The sequence below is a fragment of the Pieris rapae genome, chromosome 10 (genome assembly GCF_905147795.1).
Source record: "Pieris rapae chromosome 10, ilPieRapa1.1, whole genome shotgun sequence".
Classification (NCBI taxonomy): domain Eukaryota; kingdom Metazoa; phylum Arthropoda; class Insecta; order Lepidoptera; family Pieridae; genus Pieris; species Pieris rapae.
The window spans coordinates 10,235,338-10,261,383 of record NC_059518.1 but is presented as its reverse complement, the minus strand read 5'-3'; the positions used below and the strand labels follow the sequence as shown (position 1 = coordinate 10,261,383).

The following is a 26,046-nucleotide window of genomic DNA, read 5'->3' as shown; positions in this document are numbered from 1 at the left end:
ATTATTTATATCAAAGAACATATTTTAGCCGTTAATTAGATCCATTTAGATTTCTCGGTGGAAATTAAAAATTGTAAAAAATTTAGATATAATTGTTAACAAGATTTAACATCCATGATAATTACAGTAGCATAAAATTTGCATTTAGTACAATAGAATACGTTTTAGGGTTATCTGTAGCATTGAAAACAAGATAACAAACATTCAATTTAAGTTTCAGTGGTGTGACTTTTCACTAAAATACTGTTGGTTAAAACAATTTTGCAAGATATTATAAGACTTAACAGCATATTTTTATAAAAATATAGTTCAGTAATTTTACATTCAATTATAATAAAACAGATCCAGAAATCTGCAAAGGGATTGAAGATTAAATCTGAATATTTAGGGAATACTCTACGTGGACCTTGACCATTTGGAAGGCTTTTGAAATAGTTTAAATAGCTTTTGGGTTGGTTATTTCACCAGCAAATATCATAAAAATTAATTAATCCTATTTTACTGTTTAATTTTCTTATTCGAAGTAGACGCAAATGTCAAGACTATGAGAATGGGTTTTATCGCCGTAGATTAGGAGATAATTTCAATACGTACAAATTGTTGAAATGTAGTTATGCGGCCTTGGATATTTATACTATGTTGTGTTATATAAATTATTTGATTAAAGGAATTTAGAATAAATATTATTTATAAATATACATATTACCAGTCGTAGAACAACGTAACATTAATAATCTAATTCTCTTATAAAGAATCAACTGTATGTTGCAGTCTGCACAATATATTATACAAAATGAATCAGGGGCGCTACCTTTTTAGCTCTCAGCCTCAGATTTCAGTGTCTGTTTCATGATCATTTGTCACTCTAAAAAGGACGTATCAGCCTTTTGTGCCTGACACACACATTTGACTTTTGGGTTTAAGGCGATTTCTTCACAATTTCTTCAACGTCCGAGCGAATATTAAAGCGTACATTAGTGCAGAGGGATTGAACCTACGACCTAAGAGATGAGAGTCACACGCTGAAGCCACTTGGCCAACACATAATTTAGATTTAAATATTATTTTAGTCCGTTTAAATTCAGCCATTCCACATCAGTCCCGCATTTTTCATTATTAAACCGGTCCAAGCGGATTAACTAATTGCAGCCGGCGATTTTCATAGAGATGTGAAGAATTCTAATTTCGTGTGATTTGTATTTAATTATCCGGTCAATTGTTAATGAGGTTCATCACTTATAAGTAATATGTTTTATTTACCTGATTTGAAGTAAATACGCGGGCTAAAATAGTTTTCTGGTAATTTAAATAAACAAGGAGTAAATGTTACCGGGTTTAGTTTAATTATATACCAAGTAAACAGGAGTGGTCTGTGAAAGCTTTAAATTATAATGAAGTACCCTTCACTTCACTTTTATGCGCTACTTTAGACTATAAATTAAACTAGGTTTATAACTCGCGTATTTAGTTTAGAAGGTCCGGACCATGGATATCTATCTATATTTTACTATTATACAAAAAACGCTGAGTTGCCAGAAACAAAATAGCCTATTACAGGACTTTGCCAACTCTAGGCGTACAGACTGAATCATCGATATTTAAGCAAATATAATACCTGTCTATAAATAAAAGATTATATTGTAATTATTCTTTTAAAACTTCTTTTATAGTAACCGGACGTCCGAAAGACAACACCATGCCCCATGCTCTATTTTGTTTTCAAATACATAAGGTTTGTCAAAATACCTCAATTTATTTGTTTATTTTTTTGCAGGTGTTCGTGACGATGTGTGAGCGGTGAGAGCAACAGTCGCGCGATGTTGCGCGCTCTTGTCTATCTGTTGGTCGCTTCGGCGGCCGCTGAACATGTTCGCGAATTTACCGTCAGAGAGAACGCTCGCGCCGGTACTCTAGTTGGCCATCTGGGTGATGAGCTTCCCGACGCCGCCCCACCATACACGATAGTCCCCGTCCCGGGTAGTGCAGTAAATGACGACCTTAAAATAGACCCACACACTGGTGAAATACGGACACGAGTGCCATTAGATAGAGAGAATAGGGACCATTATGCTCTAGTCGCTATCCCCGCGAGCGGTGATAATATCCGCGTAGTCGTTCGCGTCTCTGATGAAAACGATAACGCGCCCACATTCCCAACCGCTATCATGAACGTTGAGTTCTCTGAAAACACACCCAGAGACGTTAAAAGAAAACTTAATCCTGCTAAAGATCAGGACCTAGGTATTTTTAACACCCAACGGTATAATATAGTATCTGGCAATACAGATAACGCGTTCAAACTATCATCTCATAGAGAACGGGATGGTGTTTTGTATTTGGATCTGCAAATCAATGGTTTTCTTGATAGAGAAACTACAGATCACTATAAATTAGTTATAGAAGCTTTAGATGGAGGTACTCCACCATTAAGAGGGACGATGACGGTAAATATTACAATTCTAGATGTAAATGACAATCCCCCAGTATTCGCTGAAAGTGCTTATTCGGCTATGATCCCCGAAAACGCTACAGTAGGAACAGCTGTGTTAAAAGTATTTGCAATAGATTCTGACGCGGCTGAAAATGGACTCATTGAGTATTCTATCAACCGCAGACAAAGCGATAAAGAAATTATGTTTAGAATAGATCCAGATACAGGAGAAATCACTGTAAACAAAGCTTTAGATTTCGAGACCAAAGAGTTGCATGAATTAGTTGTTGTTGCTAGAGATAAAGGCGCACAACCTTTAGAAACGACCGCATTTGTATCCATACGTGTTACAGATGTGAATGATAACCAGCCGACAATAGACGTGATATTTTTGAGTGACGATGCTACACCGAAAATTTCAGAGGCGGCGCAGTTGGATGAATTTGTTGCCCGAATATCCGTTCACGACCCAGATTCTAAGACGGAATATTCAAACGTTAATGTAACATTGAGCGGTGGCGATGGACATTTCGATTTGCGAACGCATGATAATATCATATACTTAGTGGTAGTTGCTTTACCGTTAGATCGCGAGTCGCAGTCGTCGTACACGCTGAATGTGGTTGCAACTGATAAAGGCTCGCCCCCGTTACACGCTTCGCGTATAATCAATCTGCGGGTGACAGATGTTAATGATAACCCTCCAGCATTTCTGGAGAGCGTTTACAGAACTAGTGTGCCTGAAGCTGCAGCTCCTGGCACTCCGGTCATTCAAGTATCTGCGAGTGATGTTGATGAAGACGAAAACTCGGATATTCGTTACTCTTTGCTTCCCACTGCTCAATCTGATTGGTTTTCTATTGATGAGCGTTCTGGTCTCGTTACTACTCGGTCTCGTGTCGATTGCGAGACAAACCCCATGCCTAGTTTGACGGTGGTGGCGAGCGATCGTGGCAGTCCCCCCTTATCCTCCACCGCGACTCTCCTAGTAACTGTCCTGGATGTGAATGACAATGAGCCGATCTTCGACCAGTCTTTCTACAATGTCACCGTGCCGGAAAATGAAGCAGTTGGCAGCTGTATTTTAAAGGTAAATTGTAGTCAATTGTATAATTTAATTACATTTATAATAGTATAATTTTATTTAAGATTAATATTTAAGTTTCCCATTTCAATGTCTAATAACATAGAAAATGTTAAAAACTGTGCCACATAAAAAGTGACCTTAATATATTCCAACAGAGACACCAAACATAATTTATAAATTACTCCACTAAGTGCATTCTTCCAACCCAACGCGTAAGTACAATATGAATGCTTTACTAACATTAAAGTGGAATATGTAGCTATAATTTAAGAGAAATAAAATGTAGAGGGACTTTCTCTACGTGTCGGTGATTACAGCTTCCGATGTTACATTAAAGGCTTTGGACTACGTATTAATCATAACTGTATCAGACGGATAGAGTCATTTCGAAATTGTAGGTTTTATTACACGCTATTTACTTTAAAAGTTTCGGAAACTCTGATATTAGCCTACATATACGATATGGTTCATTATGTATCTTCAGATGTGAAAGTTAGTATCGTGTCGAGCGATTATGTCTGCTTGTCGCTGAAAATGTCAGGGAAATGTCAGGCAAGTTTTCGAGGCATATGCAGTAATTGTTTGTGAGCTTCCTAGAGTTTAAGTAATTGTTTATAAATTGCCCCATGGGCGTTGAACGATTTTAGACACAAATGAAGGAAATTCTGCACAATTAAATATAAGAATAAGAAATCTAAATTCGATATTTTAAAATAAACGGTAATTCAATATTTCCTTATTACAATTAAACGGTGTGCGAATATAATATTTTCCACGTTCCTTTGGTTAGTTGAAGCAGAATTATCAACAATCTTTAAACATTGTTCGCGAGCGGTTCCGATAAACAAGCCTCGACAATTAGTCAGTGAGACAGATCAATTTCTTTTATCTCCAACCGCCCGGGACGTGAATTTGTTAAAAAACCTTCCGATTTTCATTAAATCTTATCGGTCGAATCCGCCAGGTATTACTTACGGATAATTCGTTTTAATATATGAAACATAGTCATAAGTGAGGGATATAAATCTATCTCGCGAAGTGATGCGAGTTTCGGCGCAGGTTGGAGCGCATCGCAAATTGCGATCTAAATTGAAATTTAAACAGTGTACGGTGCCCCGGGCGCTCCAGCCAATAAGCATTTGGCGGCCGGACTTGTATTCAAACGACAGTCAAGTATTAAGCAATTTCCTAGTGCTATTTTATTGTTATTTAAACAGTGTGTTATTATTTGATCTTATAATTCACGACAACGCGAGGTTAGGCAAATAATTTTGTTTTGTTTTCTCAAGAGGTTAAATATTAATTACAAATATTATTCCGTTCTATCGTTCATTGTTATTGACTTGGTTTTGTCAAAAACGTAGTTTTTATCAGTATTTTCTGTTCATTCTTTAAATTCTCAGACCTTGATAATAAATTCCGCAAATATGTATATTCCCTTTTTAGGTCATTGCTCCCACATACGTTTGAATTATACGTGATTTGTATTTGTATGGTTTCATTAGATCACTGCGTACGGCGTTCTGGCCTATATTATTAGTAGATTATTTATCTCATACCCTTATATGTATTCATAGTTCTTAGATTTTTTTGCAGACAGGAGGGCTAGTTAGTTCTGTGAAAACATACGTTCTCGTTCCTATAACTATTCTTTTTTCTTAAGAAAAAATATCAATGCAAGTCGATCTTGTTCTGTCACCTTATCTATTAATCTATCGATTGCATCATGGTTATACTAGTCCTAACTACGTTAAGAACGCAAAATGAGCTTGTCGGGATCAGATAGTTATAATTAATGCTTTTTTTTAATGACTCCTAGGCGCTGGCATAACAGGTAGTCAATCTATGGGATCTGTGGGGTCATTTAGTTTTAAACAATTGTCAAACAGGATTAATTATTTACACTTCAAAACTTTAAACTATATGTTAACAGTTTTGCATTACCGTTTAAGAGTTCATTACATTTCTCAATGGGGTTATAATAGTCCATTTGAACGTTGTAAATTATAAGTTACAATGTAGAGATTAGATTCTGATATCACAAAGCGATCAAGATAGACTGTACGTGTGCCTACTGCGGAATCGAACCTTAATGTTATACAATTGTTGCGAATGTGAGCTTGCTCTGATGCTATCCAATGAATTAACATCTGAAACATTCCGATTGGAATGAGGTGATGCACCAACATTTATCAGAACATGGGAAAATCAACGGACTATAAGAAATCAGATTGGACAGCTATGCCATTCATTACTATGTGTGATGTGTAATGTACCATCTATATAATAAAGAAAGATTTTTATTTTCGTTGACTTATATCGATAAAACTCAAAAACCGACTATAAAATTGGGTAGTAATTTTACAAAAAAAAAGAAATAACTTTACTCGTATAACATAGATTATTAAATATAAAAAATGCATATATTATAAGTAAAATATTATAAGTAAATTTATAGTAGCGTGAATTTAAAATACTTGCAGCACAATTTAAAGAGCGGATTAGCTATAGTCATATAAACTAAGTTTAAAAGAACAAGATTTACGTATACACTTAAAAAAGGCATATGAATATTTTTTTTACAAATTCGAAAATCTTAATTATCCCTTGCAAGATTGTGAACTGTCCCCTAATACGGATAATGAGTGAATTTTAATCGTTATGCTTATGGTAATGTCATTTGAATGGACTGTTCCAAACGGTTTATTATATATTAAAGTTATATTCTCATTCAATTACAATGTCCTCTATATAAAGTATACAATGAAAAATCAGTGGCGAGCTTGCCAACACATTACAGTATTTGAAATATTTGAATACCACACATATTGTGGACTCTAAGGCAGGGTAATATAATGATATTGTCGTCTGATAATAATATACATGCATGTATCAAAATTAGATATATGTATTTCAGTTAAGTCTAATGTTATGATTTGAATTTAACAAATAAGATTGTAAAAAATAAATTTTCTTATCAATAGAAACACAGATACGTAGGAAATACAAGACAAGAAATCAAGTTGCCATTATTACGCCTATCCCTCGCATCGATTGACGTCAAAGAAGAGAGAATTACCAACGCTCTTCACAAGCGCCCACATTAGAAGCCTTTAAAATCAGTAGCGGTACTAGCTCAATCTTTAATAACCTGATAACGTACGACCGCCATCTTGGATTCTATGCATTGCTATGGTTACTGTATGATTGCGCGCGTAGGATTGTCTACGACGTTTTTAAGTTTTGACATTTCTTATATAAGATTTTAATGCTCAAAACCTAGCTTATTTTTCGTTAAATAGATGTTACGTCGTCGAAATAAAACAACATTGGATATTTCAATAGAGTCTAATCTTAGTATTTTATTTAATAATAATTAAAACTAGCAATTTTACACCTCGCAACAAAACATATTTATTTCTATAATTGCTCAGAATAAGTGTATGATATGAAAATTGGCTCTTATCTCATGCCATTTAATGAATCTATAGTCTCTACGTGAGTGAAGGCTCTTCAATAAATTGGTCTAGCGAAGCTTAAATAGTCGTAAACACCCGGGGGACACGTTCCCTTATGGTTCATAGTCACGCGATTGTTAATGATGTAACTGAATAAATTTATGGTCCCGAACTACACAGAACCGGTGGTAATTTCAAAATTGGAATGTGCTAATTTTTGGCTAACGAATCCAAAAGGTATTCGGCCATGCCAGACATTTTTTGTAAGTTTTCATCCATAGCGAAGCTGTCAATTGTCAAATTCGTAATTTACTTTTCTTTACTTTTACGGTTTTTTTTTTAATTTGACACAGACAAATAAAACATTAAAATCTAGATGGTTTTGTCGAGATTGATGATGAATCAGCCACAACGTTATGTTTATATTACAGACTTTATTATTATTATTAAAAAATACTATTAATTACAAAAAGATTCAAAGACATATGACACTTAAAACTATAATATATACTAGGATACTTATCCCTTGAACATGTTTATGATTAGTCTGCATATTTGCATACTGATGAAATAAAGATTAATTAACGAGCGACAAAAGCTCGCGAGTTATAAAAATTGTATTTTATTTATATATTTAAGGAGATAACTGTTTTTAATTCATATATTATCTGTCATTAGCCTTACACGCATAAATTCGAAAATTAAAGTGCCACAAAGATATGAACTCCTAATTTCTTAAGCAAATAAAGATTTGATCGAAGATTTTGTCTAATTCTAAAGCTGAATAAAAAACTAAGTTTTACCGCTTTTTTCGACCATAAGCCTTAAAAGACATGAATTTAATTTCATACCGCGTTTTTGTTAATTTCGACATTCATTTAGATTGGAAATTTCTTCTGGACTTATTTTGTTAAAGTCAAATATTATTACAATTATAAAGGCTAACAAATTAAGCTGGTTCTTTCCTTGCTCAACAAATAAGTATCGCAATACAGCGAGGAAATGCTGCCAGCGTTAATTAAGGTACACTGCAATAGGAACTTTTTAAATTCGTTTTTATTTTCTTTTTAATAATTTGTAATCTATGTATTGCTACTATGAAGGTTTGTAATGATTACTAGAAATCTAAATAAAAATTTATTTAAATTTCTTATAAATTATCTACTAATTTCAAATCGAGCGAAAAATAATTTTCTGCAGGTATACTATTATGTAAATGAAAGTGCTGTATCACGATTATAATTTCGTTTTCGTTTTCTCTCAAGATTACTGTCCATTAAGTTATGCGCGAAACGGATCGCGTGCATAGAGCACAAATTAATTAGTGATGTAATTATAATATATCTTTTGTTACGGCCAACTATTTTATAATTACTCATTGCACGTCGTGGTTTATTAGTTAAATTGCCCGATTTCTCGTTTATCCATATATCATTAGACTGTTTATGTAATAAATTTCTGGCATATTATAGACAGTAAACGACACTTAAAGACAGGAGGAAATAATAAATAATACATGGGTTGCATAAAAAAATATTCCACAACTATGTGTAACATGAAAAAATTTAGTTTCATAAACTCCGTGGCTTAGTGCAATACAGTGCAATAACTGAATGTCGGTTTTTTCACAAATAAATTGGAAATGAGTCAGAAACGTGCCTAGCTGTCACATACTTGATGCCCAAGTGTGTCGGTAGAAGTAGAAGTAGTTGGAAAATCCCGATTCTTTCAAATCATACAATTAGCAAAAAAGCGCTTTTGCATTTTAACCAAGTAAATGCTGTTTATGCTAGAATTCTCTTCAAATACCAAGATATTCCTGATAAGAAATAAAGAGTAAGTTAGTAGCAAAACTCATGTCACGTGTGTGGTAAATTGTAGATGTTTAAACCAGTAAGTGCCCAATGGCCTTCAGTTAAGATCAAGTACAATAATTAAAATTCGTTTTTATTCCCGTATGTTCGCTAAGTATCCATTAATGAGGATATTTCAAGTTTTTTTTTTGCTATTGAGTAAAATGTCACTGCTGAATAAATTACTGTTGACTTTTAATTAATTTCATGGTATTCGGAACTATTTTTGTAATTCTGGTTTTTGACAATTGATATTTCAAATGTGCTTTTTAACATTAGGGTCAAATACATACATTTTTAATTAAGGAAATGTCCAATAATCTATATTGCAACTTTTCAAAAGTTATTTAATTCAATTGTATTAGAATAAAATATAACATTTATAGTTGATGTGGTCGTATAAAATGCTGTCAAAATATACGAAATCCGATAAGCAATACATAGTTAGGATAAAACAGAACTAAATGTAGTACATAAGAATTATATTATACGATTATCTAAATGGTTGTCACTGTACCAATCGCATTTAGAATTGTCTTTACGTACTGCACCTGTAAATTCTTTGATAATCATTTCTAGCAAATGTTCTTATGCCATAAAATTAAACATTTAAAGCTGATTTGAATAAAAAGGTATAGCCTTTTTTTAAACAAATTCTAATTTAATATGTCAACTTTGAGCAGCAAAAACAAAGACAATAGAGTCTGTGAATATTTGTCATGTTTTAATAGCGTTGTAGATAAAAATGTCCACAAGAACATTACTGTATAATTCATTGCTGTTGTATAAAAAACGAATAGAAACTTGAACATAATACTGGCCGAGTCAGTACATTGAATATTATTTTCTTTATAAAAGCATCATCTGTTGGCTGTAAATGAAACTAATTAAGTATCGAAATTGGTCATTATGAATTATTCAACTAATTGTTTAAGATCATACTGTTTATAAGGTACATTAATACTATTGAACGGTCTTCCATATTTAATCCCATAAGTTAAAAAAAACATTTATTCCTCCTTTCCCTTTCGAGTTTCGAATACTAAATTAAACCCGTAGTACAATGTATGTAAAAATAACTAAATCGAAAACACAACCACTTTCTGCCGATCCTATAATGACTCTGTCAAGGCACATTAAACAATGACGCATTCACAATTCGCTATAATACCACTGCTTGTTGCAATTAAAAATCGCAATTTTATTACGAGTGAAATACCTTGTAGATGAACTCCTGCATGTCTGATCGATTACAACTGTAAAGAATTATGTGCTATATAAGGCAGGATTAATACCTAGTTTTGTTATACTTCAAATGTGCTTCAATAAACAGTAAGAGCGTAAATGAAAAAAGAACAGTGTTGGCGTAGTGTCTTCGACGTGCGACTCTAATCCTTGAGGTCGTAAGTTTGATCCCCGGCTGTGCTGTACACCAATTGACTTCTTTCATCTAAATGATTAGAAAATCTTTGCCTTTGACTCAAAATGTCAGCCACAGATACACACATAAATGTGAGGCTCAGATCTAAAAAGGTTGTAGCATCACTGATTTATTTTAATTTATGTAACTAAAAATGGGTTTCTGCATTATAATGTGTAACCCTCCAAATTTTGTTTTCAACGGTTCTATTATTCCATAACAATCGTAATAGTAAATTCCATAGCAATTTTATGAGAGTGTAACGCAGTATTATCCCCATTTGGGCACAGCATTATTGTATGTATATCAAGTCTCTGAAATAACTAATATGACAGTTCCTAGGGTTTCTTACACTTCTTCTTCACAGTCTAGTGACTGCAAATTCTTTTTCAATATGTCATCATTATATATAATTTTCTTAATTAGATGTTTTGTCTAAACGAATTGGTTGAGACTAGGCAGGTTAGGATTATGATTTATCAGTGTCATTAATAATCACTTGTGCAATATTATCAATAATAATTATTAGCAAATATTTTTTATATTAAAACATAAAAAATATTTGCTAATATCTTAATTTATTAACACCGATTGCAATTAGTTTAAGTGTTTAATTCTGAGGTATTCAATGTATCAGTGAAATTCGTGGTACGTCAAGTTGGTAATTAGTACTTAATATGAATACTTTAGCGTAATTTACTCTGGCATTTTATAACTTGTATTCATTATGAAGTTACTATCCGTATAAATTTAAAATCTTCGTTAACTTTGCGGAATTGTTATTGATCACTAAAGTTAAAATAAAACACAGACACACTTCGCTATACTGGCTTTATCGAGCCATGGCTACGGAGAAGCTGGAAGATGGTTGTATTTGAGAATTCAATAGTGAGCATAATAAAAAAATTTCAAAAACATATCAAGTTCTTGATGTATCAAAACCAGAATGTATAAAGTAAAGAATTAAAAGAAAGTGTTTCAATCGTCGTATATCTGACAGATTTCAGATTTTTCATTTCTTTTAAATTTTATTAACAAAAATTAACAAATTGAAACACGTAGAAAATGTTACTGCCACAATCTAAGATTAAAGCCTCAATTTAAGGCTTTTAAAATTCGTTAAGTGCAGGTGTGACTGATGGAAGTTAATGACAACTTCCTCGACAGTATTCGATTATTTTTTTATAAAATAATGATATATTATATATATCCACTAGCCTAACAAACATTAATAGTATTGTTGATCTAGTGTCTCAAACGTAAAACAACACATCATAAAGAAACCGACATGCCTTTAAGATGCTTGGACTTGTATGAAACGATTAAGAATAAAAAAATCCTAGTTAAATCACGACAGAGGTTGCCATGCCGTTTTCATCCTTACACCTTTCCTACTTGGTAGTATTAGTTAGTAAATGAAGGTGTAAATAAAGCTGTGGTGGCATAGCGTACCAACGGTAGTGCAATGTCAGGATATGAACTCAGAGTCGAGGGCTGCTTAGATAACTAGCCCAACAAACTTATTTTCAACTTAATGAAATATAAAATCAATGTTTTATTTGCAACTATGATATGGGGTATGGTATGCCCATGTCAGCTACATTAAACGTAGACGGCTAATGTGCTCGGCAAAAAGATTGCATTACCCGATGCATTCCCACAAGTCACTGCAACTTTTTATCATCGTAGGACCCGTTTGTAATTAATTGAATTTTTATGATACTATTAGCTGTTTATTTACATATTTTATGCTATTTTCTTTTAAATTATATCATAATAGTTTTTTTGGGTCATATATCTCGCTTTGACCACCGATACGAATTAATTGTTCTATTATGGACACGAATTAGGGATAAGAATTTTTTTGAAACATAATGGCGTAAGTTTTAAAAATATATTTTTCAAATTATACATTACTAGCTGACCTGGCAAACGTCGTCTTGCCAAACTACTACCTTTAACTCAGCGCCATCTGTTAGAATTGTATCAAATAATAAACAAATGTTAATGTTATCGTAATTTTAGTAAGGATGCATAGTTTTTTTGAAAATGAAATATAGCCTATGTCACTCAGGAATGATGTAGCTTTCCAACAGTGAAAGAATTTTTCAAATCTGCCAAGTAGTTTCGGAGCCTATTCAATTCATACAAACAAACAAAAAATCAAACCTTTCCTCTTTATAATATTAGTATAGATATAGTATAGATGTATCATCTTTCGCTTGGATCGGACTCTTTCGACATTTCTTTGTTATGTTAATTCAAATTCAAATTCAAAATTTATTTATTCATGTAGGTAACAATGTACACTTATGAACGTCAAAAAAAGAAATATTATATGAATTTAATTTTACATTTACTGCCAGTTCTCAAATCAAGGGCGTAGAACGGAAGAGAAGAACTGGCAATAAACTCTCCGCCACTCTTTTTAATCGCCAAGTTTTTTTTTTACACAATGCTTGTAAGGAGCTGCAACCACTACACCATGTTCCATATGAACTACTAATAATACTAACTGGCGTCTTAAATTCACTGTTAAATTTACGTTTCAGGTTCACGGTTTTGGTTTTAGAATTAAAAAATGTTTTAAAGAACTTCTGTAAAATATGTGATTTTACGTTAAGTTCTTTAAAAATTAACTCAATAGACAAGATCTTATGTAAAAACATTAATTATATTCGCTGTACCAACCTCATCAAAAGATACTGTCCTTCGTTGATTTTGAGATTCTTCATAGCAAAAATAACCCTTCAATTCGAAAGATAATTTTTTCATGCCTTGGTAAACCATTATTTAGTTCCTCGTAGTGTAGTTTGAAGTTAGTTATAAATATATTATGTATATCTTCATTTTCACCTAAGACAAACCAATATTTTGTTCTTTGAATCTCCAGTCGGTCACTATAGAGATTATACATGATACTCTTTTATTCTATACTTCAGGATTATAGTATTCTTTGATATGGTGGACAAACAAAATAATAATAGCTGTTATATAAATAACAATTTTAGAAATTAAAATTAGCACGTGGTAATAGGAACGCGTGACTGTCACGGCGATGGCGGGAAAATGACCCATAAAGTTGTTTATCAAGTTTCTACTCAACTGGCAACATTTTTATTTCTAAAACCTTAATCGATATTGCCTACGGCGAAATATTTTGTATTCTCATTATAAATTATATAGGCATTTAAGTTAAAATTATGGAATGATTTATTTTGTTGAATATTTTCATTTTAAATTTTGTATTAAAATACGTTATGCAAAGTTTGTCGTAATCAAAAAGTTGTCGAAGTATCCGATATTTCCCTATAATTTTCTTTATCCATACTAACATTACTAAACATGTTAAAGACACTTAGAAATATTACTTGCATGAACATTCCTAGTGTATTGCTGAATAGAAAAACATTAAAAAATTCCCAGCCGAATTAATTTAAACGAATTTTATTCAAACTATAAAAGAGGCACTTATAAATCACACCGTACTCTCAAATTAATTGCTCGACCGTTATAGAAATTCAATTAATACGTTACATTTTAATTTTCATATTTTCGTTACTTTAAAACGGATATTAAGACTAGGTGTAGCGAAATTAATCGAGAAATATGATTGGATATTAATCGCATCAACTTTAATGCGAATCTATTACCGGCTGTACCGCGATAGTGGTGTTTATTAAATGGGTCATAGGGTCGAAAATACTTTGGATGTCTCGGTTATTTTTACCGGCTAGGCTTTATACTAAGGTCATTGGCTGGATTCCACATGAAGCTATATTGAAGACAGATGACAGGCGTGTTCAATCGCCTTTAAAGTTTTTAATATACGTTTACTTATTAAACGCAATTTGACAGTGTATGATACTATCTTTCTTGTTAAATTGTCGATTTTAATTATTGTCTACGAATGATTATTAATTGAAATTTCGATTAAGAGATTTATATTTTATCTTTGATAAATCTTATGGCTCGTATTATGATTAATATGGCAATAAAGATTTTACGGCGGAGTATACATTTAAATAAATTAGTCTTTTTAATTCCTTGCAAAAAATATTGTTTTGGGCTACAAGCTATCGTATCATAAAATTAGTAGATCTTCCAAACATCCCTTCTGCCAAGTTTTATATATCAAGTTCAATTACTTCAATTACTCATATAATAAGTTGAAATAGAAATAACCTAGAAACAATAATAATACTGCTCAAAATGAAAAAAAAACTGCATTTTAAAAATTATAGAGTATACATGCACACAAAGCATAGTAATTACATTACAATGTACAATTCGTAATTTTATCAGAAAATCGAAACACTTTTGTAGCGTGCGATTAAAAACAAGTTACCATAACTGCTACAACCTTTGGAATGAAAATTTAACCATCTCATGATAAAATATAATTCCAAATGCACGGTCAATTCGGCTGCACTGACTCGTTCGTGTTGTCTCATTTCGCCCCTGGAAAATTGTCGAGTGGGAATGAGATAGTCGATCAGATGAAAATTACAGGGCTGGCCACACTCGGTTGTAATGATAGATTACGATGTACAGTCGGTGTTCTGTTAATGAGGATTGTGGTAGCCCCAGATCTGAAGCTATTTTCGCGGTTGAATTTCTTGTATTTTTTTATGTCAGCTTAATGGTTTTACAACATGAAAGTGGCAATGAGATGGCGGCTATCTTGATATCGCGTTTAAATTGTTTGCTGTTTCATTCTGGTCTAGTCTACACACGTATAACAATGTTATATAGACGGATTCAACCAATAGCAGAGAAAATATTTTATCCGGTGGATGTTTCATATATGTAGTGTGTATAAATCTATAAATAGAAATAAATAGTTAAATATTGCTAAGTAAGACTCGGAAGACGGCTGAAACTTGAAAATTTTGAAACATTGCACGGACTTATTTAAAAAGCAGTTTTTATTTCGGAAAAGCGAACAGTCTATGTAGTAGCATTTATATATCCTAATATACGTATATACCATAAGTAAATATACCCTTTAAACATTATAAAAGTATTAATCATATCTCAACAAATAAAAGATTTAAAACGTTATCTGCTAACATCAAACATTGCCAAGTACATGTGGTACAATATACGTATCGACACACCCCATTGCACAGACCAGCGATCAATAAATAAAAATCCAAAATCCACATCGTGAAGCAGACAAGGCAGACATTATCGAAACACGATAGCCCTCGCGCATAACTAACGAGTCGCCGGTTCTATTCTTGATAAAGGCAATATCGGACTAATATAATATCCAGTGAATTATGCGTCGTTGTGCTTTCGATTTAAATTATGTGACTTGTAACATTTAAGTGGAGTAGTCCATTAGTGGAAGATATTTTAGTATCTGTTGCCATTTTTCGTACTATGTAAGATGCCACTCAACTGTCAACCTACGCTCATACTTTTTTATTGAATTGTCAAAATAGGAACTTGGCATTAGCTAGCTTTAAGAGGTGCAGTGTAGGCCTAGTGGTTTCAGCGTTCGACTCTCATCGCTATAGGTTCGATCCCCGGCTGTGCACCAATGGACTTTATTCTATGTGCGCATTTAACATTCGCTTGGATATTGAAGGAAACTGGGTTTCCTTAGACCCAAAAAGTTGACGTCGTGCGTCAGGCATAGGAGGCTGATCACCCACTAGTCTATTAGATTGACAAATGATCATGATGTAGATACAGAGGTCTGAGGGTGCTAAAAAGGTTCTAGCGCCACTGTTTTTTTTATATTCTAACGTAGGCTGATTGACAGGCTTTCTATTAAAATAGGATTACTATTATTAATGAAACAAGTTTTGCATCGGCAATTGCCTGTCATAACATTTCTTCATATCAATTGCCTGTCCATATTTATATTCCTTATTTGAAAGTGACGTTTGTGAGCATAAAAATAGTATTTCCACAAACGCGAATTAAATTACAGCGACATAAAGCATAGACGTAAAGGTTAGGGATTGAAATGGCGGTTTATAAGTAATAAACCCATACAAGATACGGCTATATCCTGACACATATTATAGTTTCCTCATATTTGCACGAATTTACGATCTCATGCATTTGAAACTGGCATAGCTTTCTGGAAAAGTGATAGACGTATAGCGAGAAATATAAAATGATGTTATTCTTGTTTGAGATGTTAAATTTCATCGTTTTAAATTATTATTTTGATACTGCCCATGGACAGTCTCAATGCTTAGGAGGTCTCGCAAGGGGTACGCTCTTTTGTTGAAGGACCGTAAATTGAATTGGTTCGGAAATACTTTACAGTATACCTGGTTGTTCTGCGAGGCAAAAACGCTGAGAACGACGGACATCGAGGAGATATGGATGGAATTTTGTATTCTGCCTCGACGTCCGATGATGATTTTTAGCTGTATACTCTCCAAGGTAAATGAGGTAGAAGATGCAGAGAGACTCCAAATCTCTACGCAACGCAAAGAGATCAAGCCGCTCGCACATACTCCAAAACTTCTGCTTTTTAAAAGCGCTTAAAATCTTTTATTTAAATAAACAAAAATAACTAATAAATTTCACACGATATATAAGAAATTGAAGTACGAAATAAAATCCGTTGGGTAATTTAATCAGCGCTGAGTTTGACTATACGCTCCAATGGTTTAGTGAGAACTAAATTCAGAACATTCATGTTCTACAGGATACATGATTATACATGCATGGTTAGTCAAAATGACAAAAATACTCCCTTTTCTTGTGTGAAATTAGAGTGTAAGATACTCATGCAAAGGTTTTAATAAAAAATTTCAGTTCACTAAGAAAGAGAGTGCGTCTGACTGAATCTGAATTCTAGGGATATCCCTAGAATTCAGATTCGAGACTCGGCATTAAGTGTGATTCTCGTATATGACTTAATTCTCTTCTTAGTCTTATCGATCACTTGATGATGTCAATTACATTAGTTTATCGAAAAAGTAACTTGTTTACTATATAGAAACAAAAAATATAACAAAATATAGAAATACAAATATAAACGAAGCATCTAAAACCACTTCGAACACACACTGGGCACATACATTTTTGTATACAATAGAATTTATCATGACCGCGATATTTTCTCTGAAAAGCTTTTTAAAGGCTATGATTGTTCTACAGCCGTCAGCTAAGTTTGTTGAAAACAAAAGTAACATTAACCGTTCTTCAAAATGTATTTTTATTCATAATCAGTTCTCGAACAGTCTATACCACAAATGCAGTGATCTGTCATCACTCTATGTAATTAAAAATTGACAGAGCATGATATGTCTGGTTCAATGCACTCGACGAAAAAGCAACTGCAATTAAATCATAAATATCGCAACGCAACCAACAATCATACCACAGATAAAGAAACAAAAAGAATCCAATTCGAGCACTTCACATAAATATGATTTGGAAATTGGTGTTCGCAAGATTTGGTTGGGTAATAAAAGACGTGGCTTTTTATTATCTAGGAATTTCGATAGTCGAAAATCGATGAAACTGAAGTTTTCTTAGTACAATAAAGTTTATTAATAATCATAACAATCACATATATAGTAAAAATAAAAATAAATAAAAAGGAAATTAAAACATATTTTAAAAGTTTGGCCCTTTAACGCTGGCAACAATTACTCGCTCTCTTAGTAGTTGTAGTTTAAACCAACATCGCGATTCGCGAACGAACAATTGTAGAAAATATTTTTTCATATAATCAAACCCAAGACGGCATCCTGTCTTTTATAAAGCTCAGCCCGTATTGAACGTAATTTCTCTGATTACTTAAACTAGTTTCATTTGAATCTTCAGAATACCAAATAGTTGTATAATCACTCAAAATAAAATTGAATTCCTGATTTATGAGTCGAATAGACGATTATTATTTACGAGTGTAACAGGTTGTAAGTGCGGGCTGTTAGATTCCGTTAATTAATTATATATCTGGTACAGAAACAATCTCGTTTTTCGTGTAAACACACGAATTGTTGGCGTGTCACGGATTCCTTGATCAAAATCTATACGGTCGATATACTTTAACGTTTCATCGGCAAATATTTCACTAAATCCTCGCCCCTTTGATCGTAGCCTCGATAATATGCAAATAAGTGAGCCGACGATTTAAAAAATAAAAGGATTAACGCGGGATCATCGGCCTCCTAAGTGACCCAAATAAGAAATTAAAGACTACTCCTGTCAGTAGAAATTACAGATAATGTTGCTAGCTAAAATCATTAATCTTCCCAATAATCGATGTCTATTTCAATAAGGAACTTTTTGCGCATCAAATCAAAAGCAATAAAAAAACAAGACAAGTCCGGATTCGTAAAATTAGTAGAATATTTTTTCTGATCCTCGATTGATCAATATTGTAAAAACATGTTTAAAGACTCATAAAATTCACATTGATATCTGTTAAATGGCTCAAACCCGATTGTTGTTAATAGACGCTAAGCTTTACCTGCCATAAATAAACATTACGCTACGTCTTTAAATGGCTGAACGGTTCAAAGAAAAAGTATTTGAAGCGAGATATCCCAACAGGAGGCAAACCATCACTCGCAGACTAGTTTTTTCAATATGGCAACAGTCTATAGAATCAATGTCTTTTCTTTCATTGAAATGAAAAAAATTACTTCGTTTTGTGTATTCTATAATGCACTTTGAATCAGTATGCGTCTGAAGTTTGCGGAATTTGTATTTGCTTATAAATAAACGTAGGCTTCTGTATGTAAAGTAAGCGGAATGAAATACACAAGTCTTGGAAAAAATAGTGCATTGAAACCTGTATCATCAATCTAAACAACTGCGGTCTTGGTCTAACCATAAACTTAAACACGCTGTTCTAGTCTAGCAACACCAGAGGCAATCACACATTTTTGTTTATGCGCCACGGGCACATAATAAAGTAATCTAATAACCTGAGAACAAAATAGATTTTGTATTCTAAATCCACTATTTACTACTTTTTATATAGAATTTAATTTAGATATAGATTTTATTGCTAATACCATGTGACAAAGGCTTTAGTCCGTCATTAGTGTCAAGACTAAAGTTATAACTATTCACACTATTTTTTTTGTAATTAACAAATATACAGCTGAAGTTTAAGCGGAACCCAGTCTCACCAAAGTAAAATAACTCATTTCTCGTTAATCGCTGTTATTAAAAAAATACCATTAATTGTTTATGGCAAGATGGCGGTGTTTAAATTTTTATCTGGTTTTGGTGGCTTCAAACGTTTTACGAGTACGGTTACCGAATCTGGTTTTTTGATTGCTTCACAATGAATATTATGGCGGAGATAAATTGTTTAAATTTGCACTCTGGCTATCTTTAGTTTTACTTTCTGTTTAACAATCACTTTGGTGTATGTAAATTATGTATCATAAAAATAACTTCAATGTGGATCCTTGTTTTTTTCCGAGGTGGAAATGCAATTGGCCATTCTCGAAGCTTCCACTCACTCGACCATATCAAAATCTCTGATGTTCAGAGACTGAGGTGGCAATACCAATTAAAACCACCTGAGCTGGTGAGAGAGAGTCGCTCCTGCACACTATTGGAGCCTTACTTATACTATCCAAATATCGTTGTCTGAAATTTAAGCTGTGTAATAATGGAAAAGAGGTTTTTTTCCGATCTTAAACGAATCAATTATAAAGGCAAAATAAAACAATTATTTATTTATTAAATTATAAGTAATCTAATAGCTTATACGAATACATATTATAAGACAATACAGAAAAAAATAAAGACATCCTACCCGTTTGCTATAAAAAAAAACTTAAACAGATAAATAATATATGTATATTAAACAGAAAACAAGCAAGTGCATTAATTGACAAAGATACATATAAAAGAAACTAAAGTAAACTGAAATAACATTTAAAAAACAAATTAAAGAACCACCTTTAACATATGAGAAGAATTAGCTATCCAATACAATTTCTATGAATTCCACTTAAAGTTTCGGTTATCCAAATTGGCGGCTTTAATCAACTAACATCTTACAAATGGCTAGTCATAAAAGAAATATTATTACATGAATGTAACCGATACATAAATTATTTCTCCAAATAAGTCATTTCGGTCGCCAAACCAATTTGTCAAAATTCTTTACGTTGGTGTATAAGCCAACGTTGTTTTTTAAAGTTTTCACACCTTCGTGCCGAGCTACCACTTTGAATGTTTTATTATTTCTCGTAATATAATCTCCTTGATTTTATAGAAAAACGGATAAAACACTATTATCTCATATGTAAAGAAAACACATTGGATAGGAAATAATAGTCTAGACTAAAATATATAAGTTTTACAATATAGCTGTTAGAGAAGGCTATAGGTATTATTCTAATAATAACTATTTAAATACAATATTACAGATAAACATTGAAACGACTCTCAAATACTCATGAGGAAAGCAAGTAACCAAGGAAACTCTTTGGTTGTCTTTTGTTTTACATCTTATTGTCACTATATTTTTTCTATCTTAACAGTAAGTACTAATACGATAGAATTCCAAAATAATTGTCAATTGTCTTAAATCTTATTCTTAATTCAAATATCTTCGAAAGAACAGCCAATAGACAATGTAGAAATTACATGATTTGTAAACAAGGTGTAGATTAAAAATATGCTCAAAGCATTCCATTTTTACAGTTACCGAATTAAAAATATAAGATTAATTCATAAAGTAATTTGTTAATCCATGCCCATACAAATTATAAAGTAAAGTTATGTTTAATATAGATATCATTTAGTTAATTTATGAGTTTAATAGCTTAAAGTTTCTATTAGTAATTAAAGTATACAGGCCAATTAATTAATGCCTTAAATTAATTGCAAGATAAAATTGCGGTTCTTTTGATTAATGTTATCACTAACCGGAAGTCTGATCAAAAACACTCTGTAATGGTGACTATTTCCGGTTCGTATTTTTTATGAAAGCTGTAAATTTTCACAAACACAAATTATCTTAACTTACTTCTATGGCTTTCACAAAATATTTTTATAGCGGGCAATTTATATTATACGTACGAATATAAATACACTTACACATGCATAAATAAATAATGAATCAGTGGCGCTAGAACCTGTTTTAGGCCTGGGCCTCAGATTTCTGAGTCTCTTGCATCATTATTTGTCAATCTAATCGGTTATTAGGTGATCAGTCTTCTGTGCCTGATGCACACCGTTGACTTTATGGGTCTTAAGCACGACAGTTACCTCACGATGTTCTCCTTCTCCGTTCGAGCGAATATCGAAGCGCACATAGAAAGAAAGTCTATTTTTGCTCGAACCTACGACCTCAGGGATGACATACTGAAGCCACTAGGCCTGCTCTGTACAGAAATTTATGATTGCCGGGGCTCAAAATCCCAACTAAAAAATTTGACCAAGCAAAATTTAGCAAAATCAGGAAATCATTGGCGAGGTTTTCCCAACCTACCTAAGTATTTATTGGCTAATACTAAAGCGTCATAAGAAACTTAGAAGCTATATGTAATCATTAAAACAACGCCGAATCTTTAAGATCCACTATTCTCATAAAAAACAATATCAGCCGGCCAGAATTGGAGCTTAATTACAATTCTTAGCTGTCATTAGACATTCAACTCTATGCTTATGCAATATGGTTGGTAACTCCTTGTATCGGTGGAGCTTTCTAAAAAATGATAGAGCGAGTGATGGAATGTGGAACATACGTTGGGATTGAGTCAGGCCGAGGTGTTATAGCGAGATGAATTTCCTATACTAGTTGTTATTTGGAAACGAGTAAAATTATTATATTATTCACTCATTATCATTACTGTCAATTATATGTATCTGCTAAGCTATAAGCAACGCATATGAACAGATCAATTAATATTTATAGGATTTTCCATAGATTTTACTATATTATATCTTTTAGTATATTGTAGTTTCATCAGCGGATGTCCAGGCAGAATACGAAATTCCACCCGTATCGCGTCGATATCCGTCGTTCTACAACTGAGTGTTTTTTAAGTCAGTTTTTGCCACGTACCACCACTAACTGGAACCAGCTGCTTACTGAAGTATTTCTGAACCAATTCAGTATAGAAAGAAAAAAATGCGTACCAATTCTTAAAAGGCCAGCAACGCACTAGCGAGAATTGGGGCATCACTTAACATCAGGTGATCCGTCTTGTCTTTTGTTCATCTATGACATATACGTATAATATATATTAAAACAAATGCAAACCTGCCTTATTCTTTTGCCACATATCATTTGTGAAGTCGATTTTCATTGAATAGTAATCGTGAGCAATTCGATACTTTAAAAAGAGGTGGCTGTATTGCCTCATAGAAAATCTATTGAACAGAAGCATCAGGTGGCTTGATGGAATTAATTTTACGATAAGCACCCGTAACTGATCACTATCTGACCCACGGGTCAAATGCTTGCAAACGATTTCTGTTTTCATAATTCCTATTGCAACATTGTGATCAGTGTGAAAGTTGATAAGGTTTTATCAAAGATTCACCTTTAGATACCCTAAGAGACAATCAATGTTCCAAATTTAAAATATTTTTAAAATAAAAAAGTAACAATACGAATCCCAACTAAAAAGTTTTTATATATTATCTTGAACCTTTCATTCTTAAGGTTTTTTCAAACAAAACTATTATTTGAATTCGTTTAATTCATTTATAAATGCAGTACCGCTTACACATTATTAAACAGCACACTATGCGATTCCGAGAAATCTCTATGAAGACATAAAATTGTTCTACAATTTGTCTAGATTATTGCAAACAATTGACAATCGTTTCAAATGAAATGCATTCAGTAGCTAGAATGGCTGTCATCAGAGGAATAGGAAAGTTCCTAGGGAAAGTTCGAGTATAGTAAAATGTAAATTGTATTACAAGACTAAAATCATTAAGCTTATAGAAGTTGAAAATGCTCTGTTGATGTGTTTTATTCTAGAAGTTTGTACTTTACATTGCTTGTTTATTTATTTTATAATCCATACTATGGTATGGACTCTGTTTCCGCACTAAGACGCTCAGTAGTTCCGTTGTACGTATATAATCCATAATATAGAACACATATGTTTAATTAGCCAGAAGAGGATAAACAATATGTGGCCGATAAAAAATAGTAAAACCGTAATTTTTAATCTGTGTAATCTGTTTTGGCTTTGTGTATTGTATTTGTGTTTTGTATAATAATATGTGTTAAGCAGCTGTTGATTACTTATTATTAAATAAATAAATAAATAAATAAGTAATACAAAGCTACAACTTCATTTTACTATAGAATAAACCTCTGACACAATAAACTGGGTTACACCGAGCCCCGATTGTTATCTTTCATCTCTGACCGTTCAACTGGCCATTGAACGATTATACTTTTACTTACGATCACGGCTAAACAAGCGCAGCGTATTGTCAATTGTCAAAGTCAAATATCTAAGACGATCGTCGTCGATGAAGATGGACTCTCACCTCTATAGTTTTAACTTAGCTAGTGTTAATACAACTAAAACCAATCTTTAATTGATGACACTGAATAATACTATATGAGAAAAAATAAAGCGTGCATTGTTTAGAAAAAAAGAGGTATTCTTATAATGAAAGAGGTTTTTTAGACTTTACAGTACTTTATGAGTTCATTCGTTACTTATTTATTTCGTACAGCTAAAATAAATTATATACAGCAAAAAATAATTATACTGAACTATATACTATATAGCTAAAGATGGATTACATAGTATATATACGAAAATTTACATTAACGATGGAAACAGTAAAAAATATTAAATTTGTAATACCTAAATCGGATGTACTGTGTGATGGTGTGAAAATGGGGGGGAGACGAGATAATATGTATGTGAAGTGTACTCATTATGCACTATGGATTTTATTAATCAAAAGTAAATCACGGATTTAATCTTTAACTGTATATTAAATACTATTAATACATTGAAAGAAAGATTAAAAGCTTAGCCACACCCAGTTCGAGTGCGATATCGTAATTTAAATTGACTATTAATCTTGCTAGGTAAATAATACTGTATAATCATTATTTTAGTGTCGTTTAATTCCATTGAAATGTGCTCAGCCATAAAATAATTCGCAAATGAACAGTATTTATGGGTCAGATTGTAAATTATATCTGGCAAGTAATTGCCTCACAAGTGTGTCTACTGCGTGGTATTATGATTTCTTTATTTATTATTATATCTTTATAGCTTTTTAATATAACAAAGAAAAACTTAATGACTTCAACTCCTATATTCCACAAGTGGGGCAAAAGGCACCCGACGTAGAAATCCGCTTGATATGAGTCCTGGGCGGCTCTCTTAATTTCACTGAACGATATAAAAGCTTCCTTTCCTTTCCACTGTCGGTGTTTTGACCTGTCAATTGGCACCTCATTGCATTGCTCACACAGTTGATAGTTATTTATAAATTATCAAATTGAACTTTTCTAAATAAAATACATTTTTCTTTCATCTTTTTAAAATAATTTTTACGCAGTAATAAAAAGAGATACCTATAAGAAAAATGAAAAGAGAAAAATAGATAGAACTAATCGTAAATATTTATATCTTGTAGCTAATTATTGGTTTTGTGCGCTTGTATAAAAACATATTTTATAAAACCCACTAGCTTAGAGGTTGAAGATAAAGCCTTTTACAAAGCCAAAGTTACTATTATAGTTCCGTTTTAAATGAAAACGGTAGCCGATTAACTGTAAAAGGAAACAAAAACCGAGCAATTCTAACCTAAATCTTTGTTGGCTTTACGATAATTGTCACAGAAATTCATTTAGTTAATGAAGTGCGCATGCGCAGGGTCACGTTGATTAGGGGTATTTACGATCGCCATTTCTGTAATATACAGCCAATTGTGATCGTTGTTCAGTGATCTTGGTTCGTTAGTGCAATAGAGACGTTTAGATTTAGCTAGCTAAGAACAGAATTATTTAAGAAAATATAAATTAATTTCCACGCTTAACATATACACATTTAAATATTAAGATATCTTGTGATAAAATACTTTAGTACATTTTATCTAACTCGAGGCAGGTAAAGATTCTCACAAGTGTCTTAAACATTGTCATGAGACTCGCTGTCAAGAAAGCATGTAGGCATTGTTTATTTTTTGTTATTCATAACATGGCGAATGGCCCAGCAAGACGAGCAACAGTCCATTATTTATTTACTTATTTATTTATAAGTCCTTAAACAACATTTACGCTAAAAAACACAAGAACACACACATACACATAACATTTTCAAACTATCAAGGAAAAGAATTAAACGCGCACAAAAACTTTAACCATATAGAAACTGAAACCTCATTAAAAATGTAATAAGCATTATATACGTATTACACTAAATTATCAGCCCTCTACAATCAACTTCTATTTTTATAAAAGTAAATAGTGATTTTTATTGAACTAGATTCCTCGATACACATTCTGATCTCGATTGTACATGGCAGATATACTTTGCCGGGTCATCTAGTAATATACAAAATCGTACTATTATCTTTGAAATAAAACCATAGACACAATAAAGTAAATTGTCAAATTTTTCGCATCAGCCGTGCGCTTGCTTCCAAAGCTTATACTGCAGGCTTATATCGCCGTAAGAATATATGCATTCTATCAGCATTCAGATATAAGTACAAATCATGTACTTCTTATTCGCTCAGCATCAGAACCGCCCAACTTTGCCTACGCTCAATATGCTAATTCGCTCGACACACGAATAGAATGGAGAAGGCATTTGTTTATGTAAATCTACCTCGCGAAATGGAAAGTTATG

At 32.6% G+C, this 26,046-nt stretch overlaps 1 protein-coding gene across 1 annotated transcript in view; it reads left to right on the top strand.

The window, feature by feature from the left end:
* Window positions 1-26,046, top strand: part of LOC110999268 (protein dachsous) — a 205,540-nt gene that overhangs the window by 5,864 nt on the left and 173,630 nt on the right. The window contains exon 2 of the mRNA XM_022268243.2: window positions 1,775-3,521. Within this exon, the coding sequence (XP_022123935.2) occupies window positions 1,818-3,521 (1,704 nt within the window). The 5' untranslated portion in view covers window positions 1,775-1,817. The remainder of the gene's footprint in view (window positions 1-1,774; window positions 3,522-26,046) is intronic.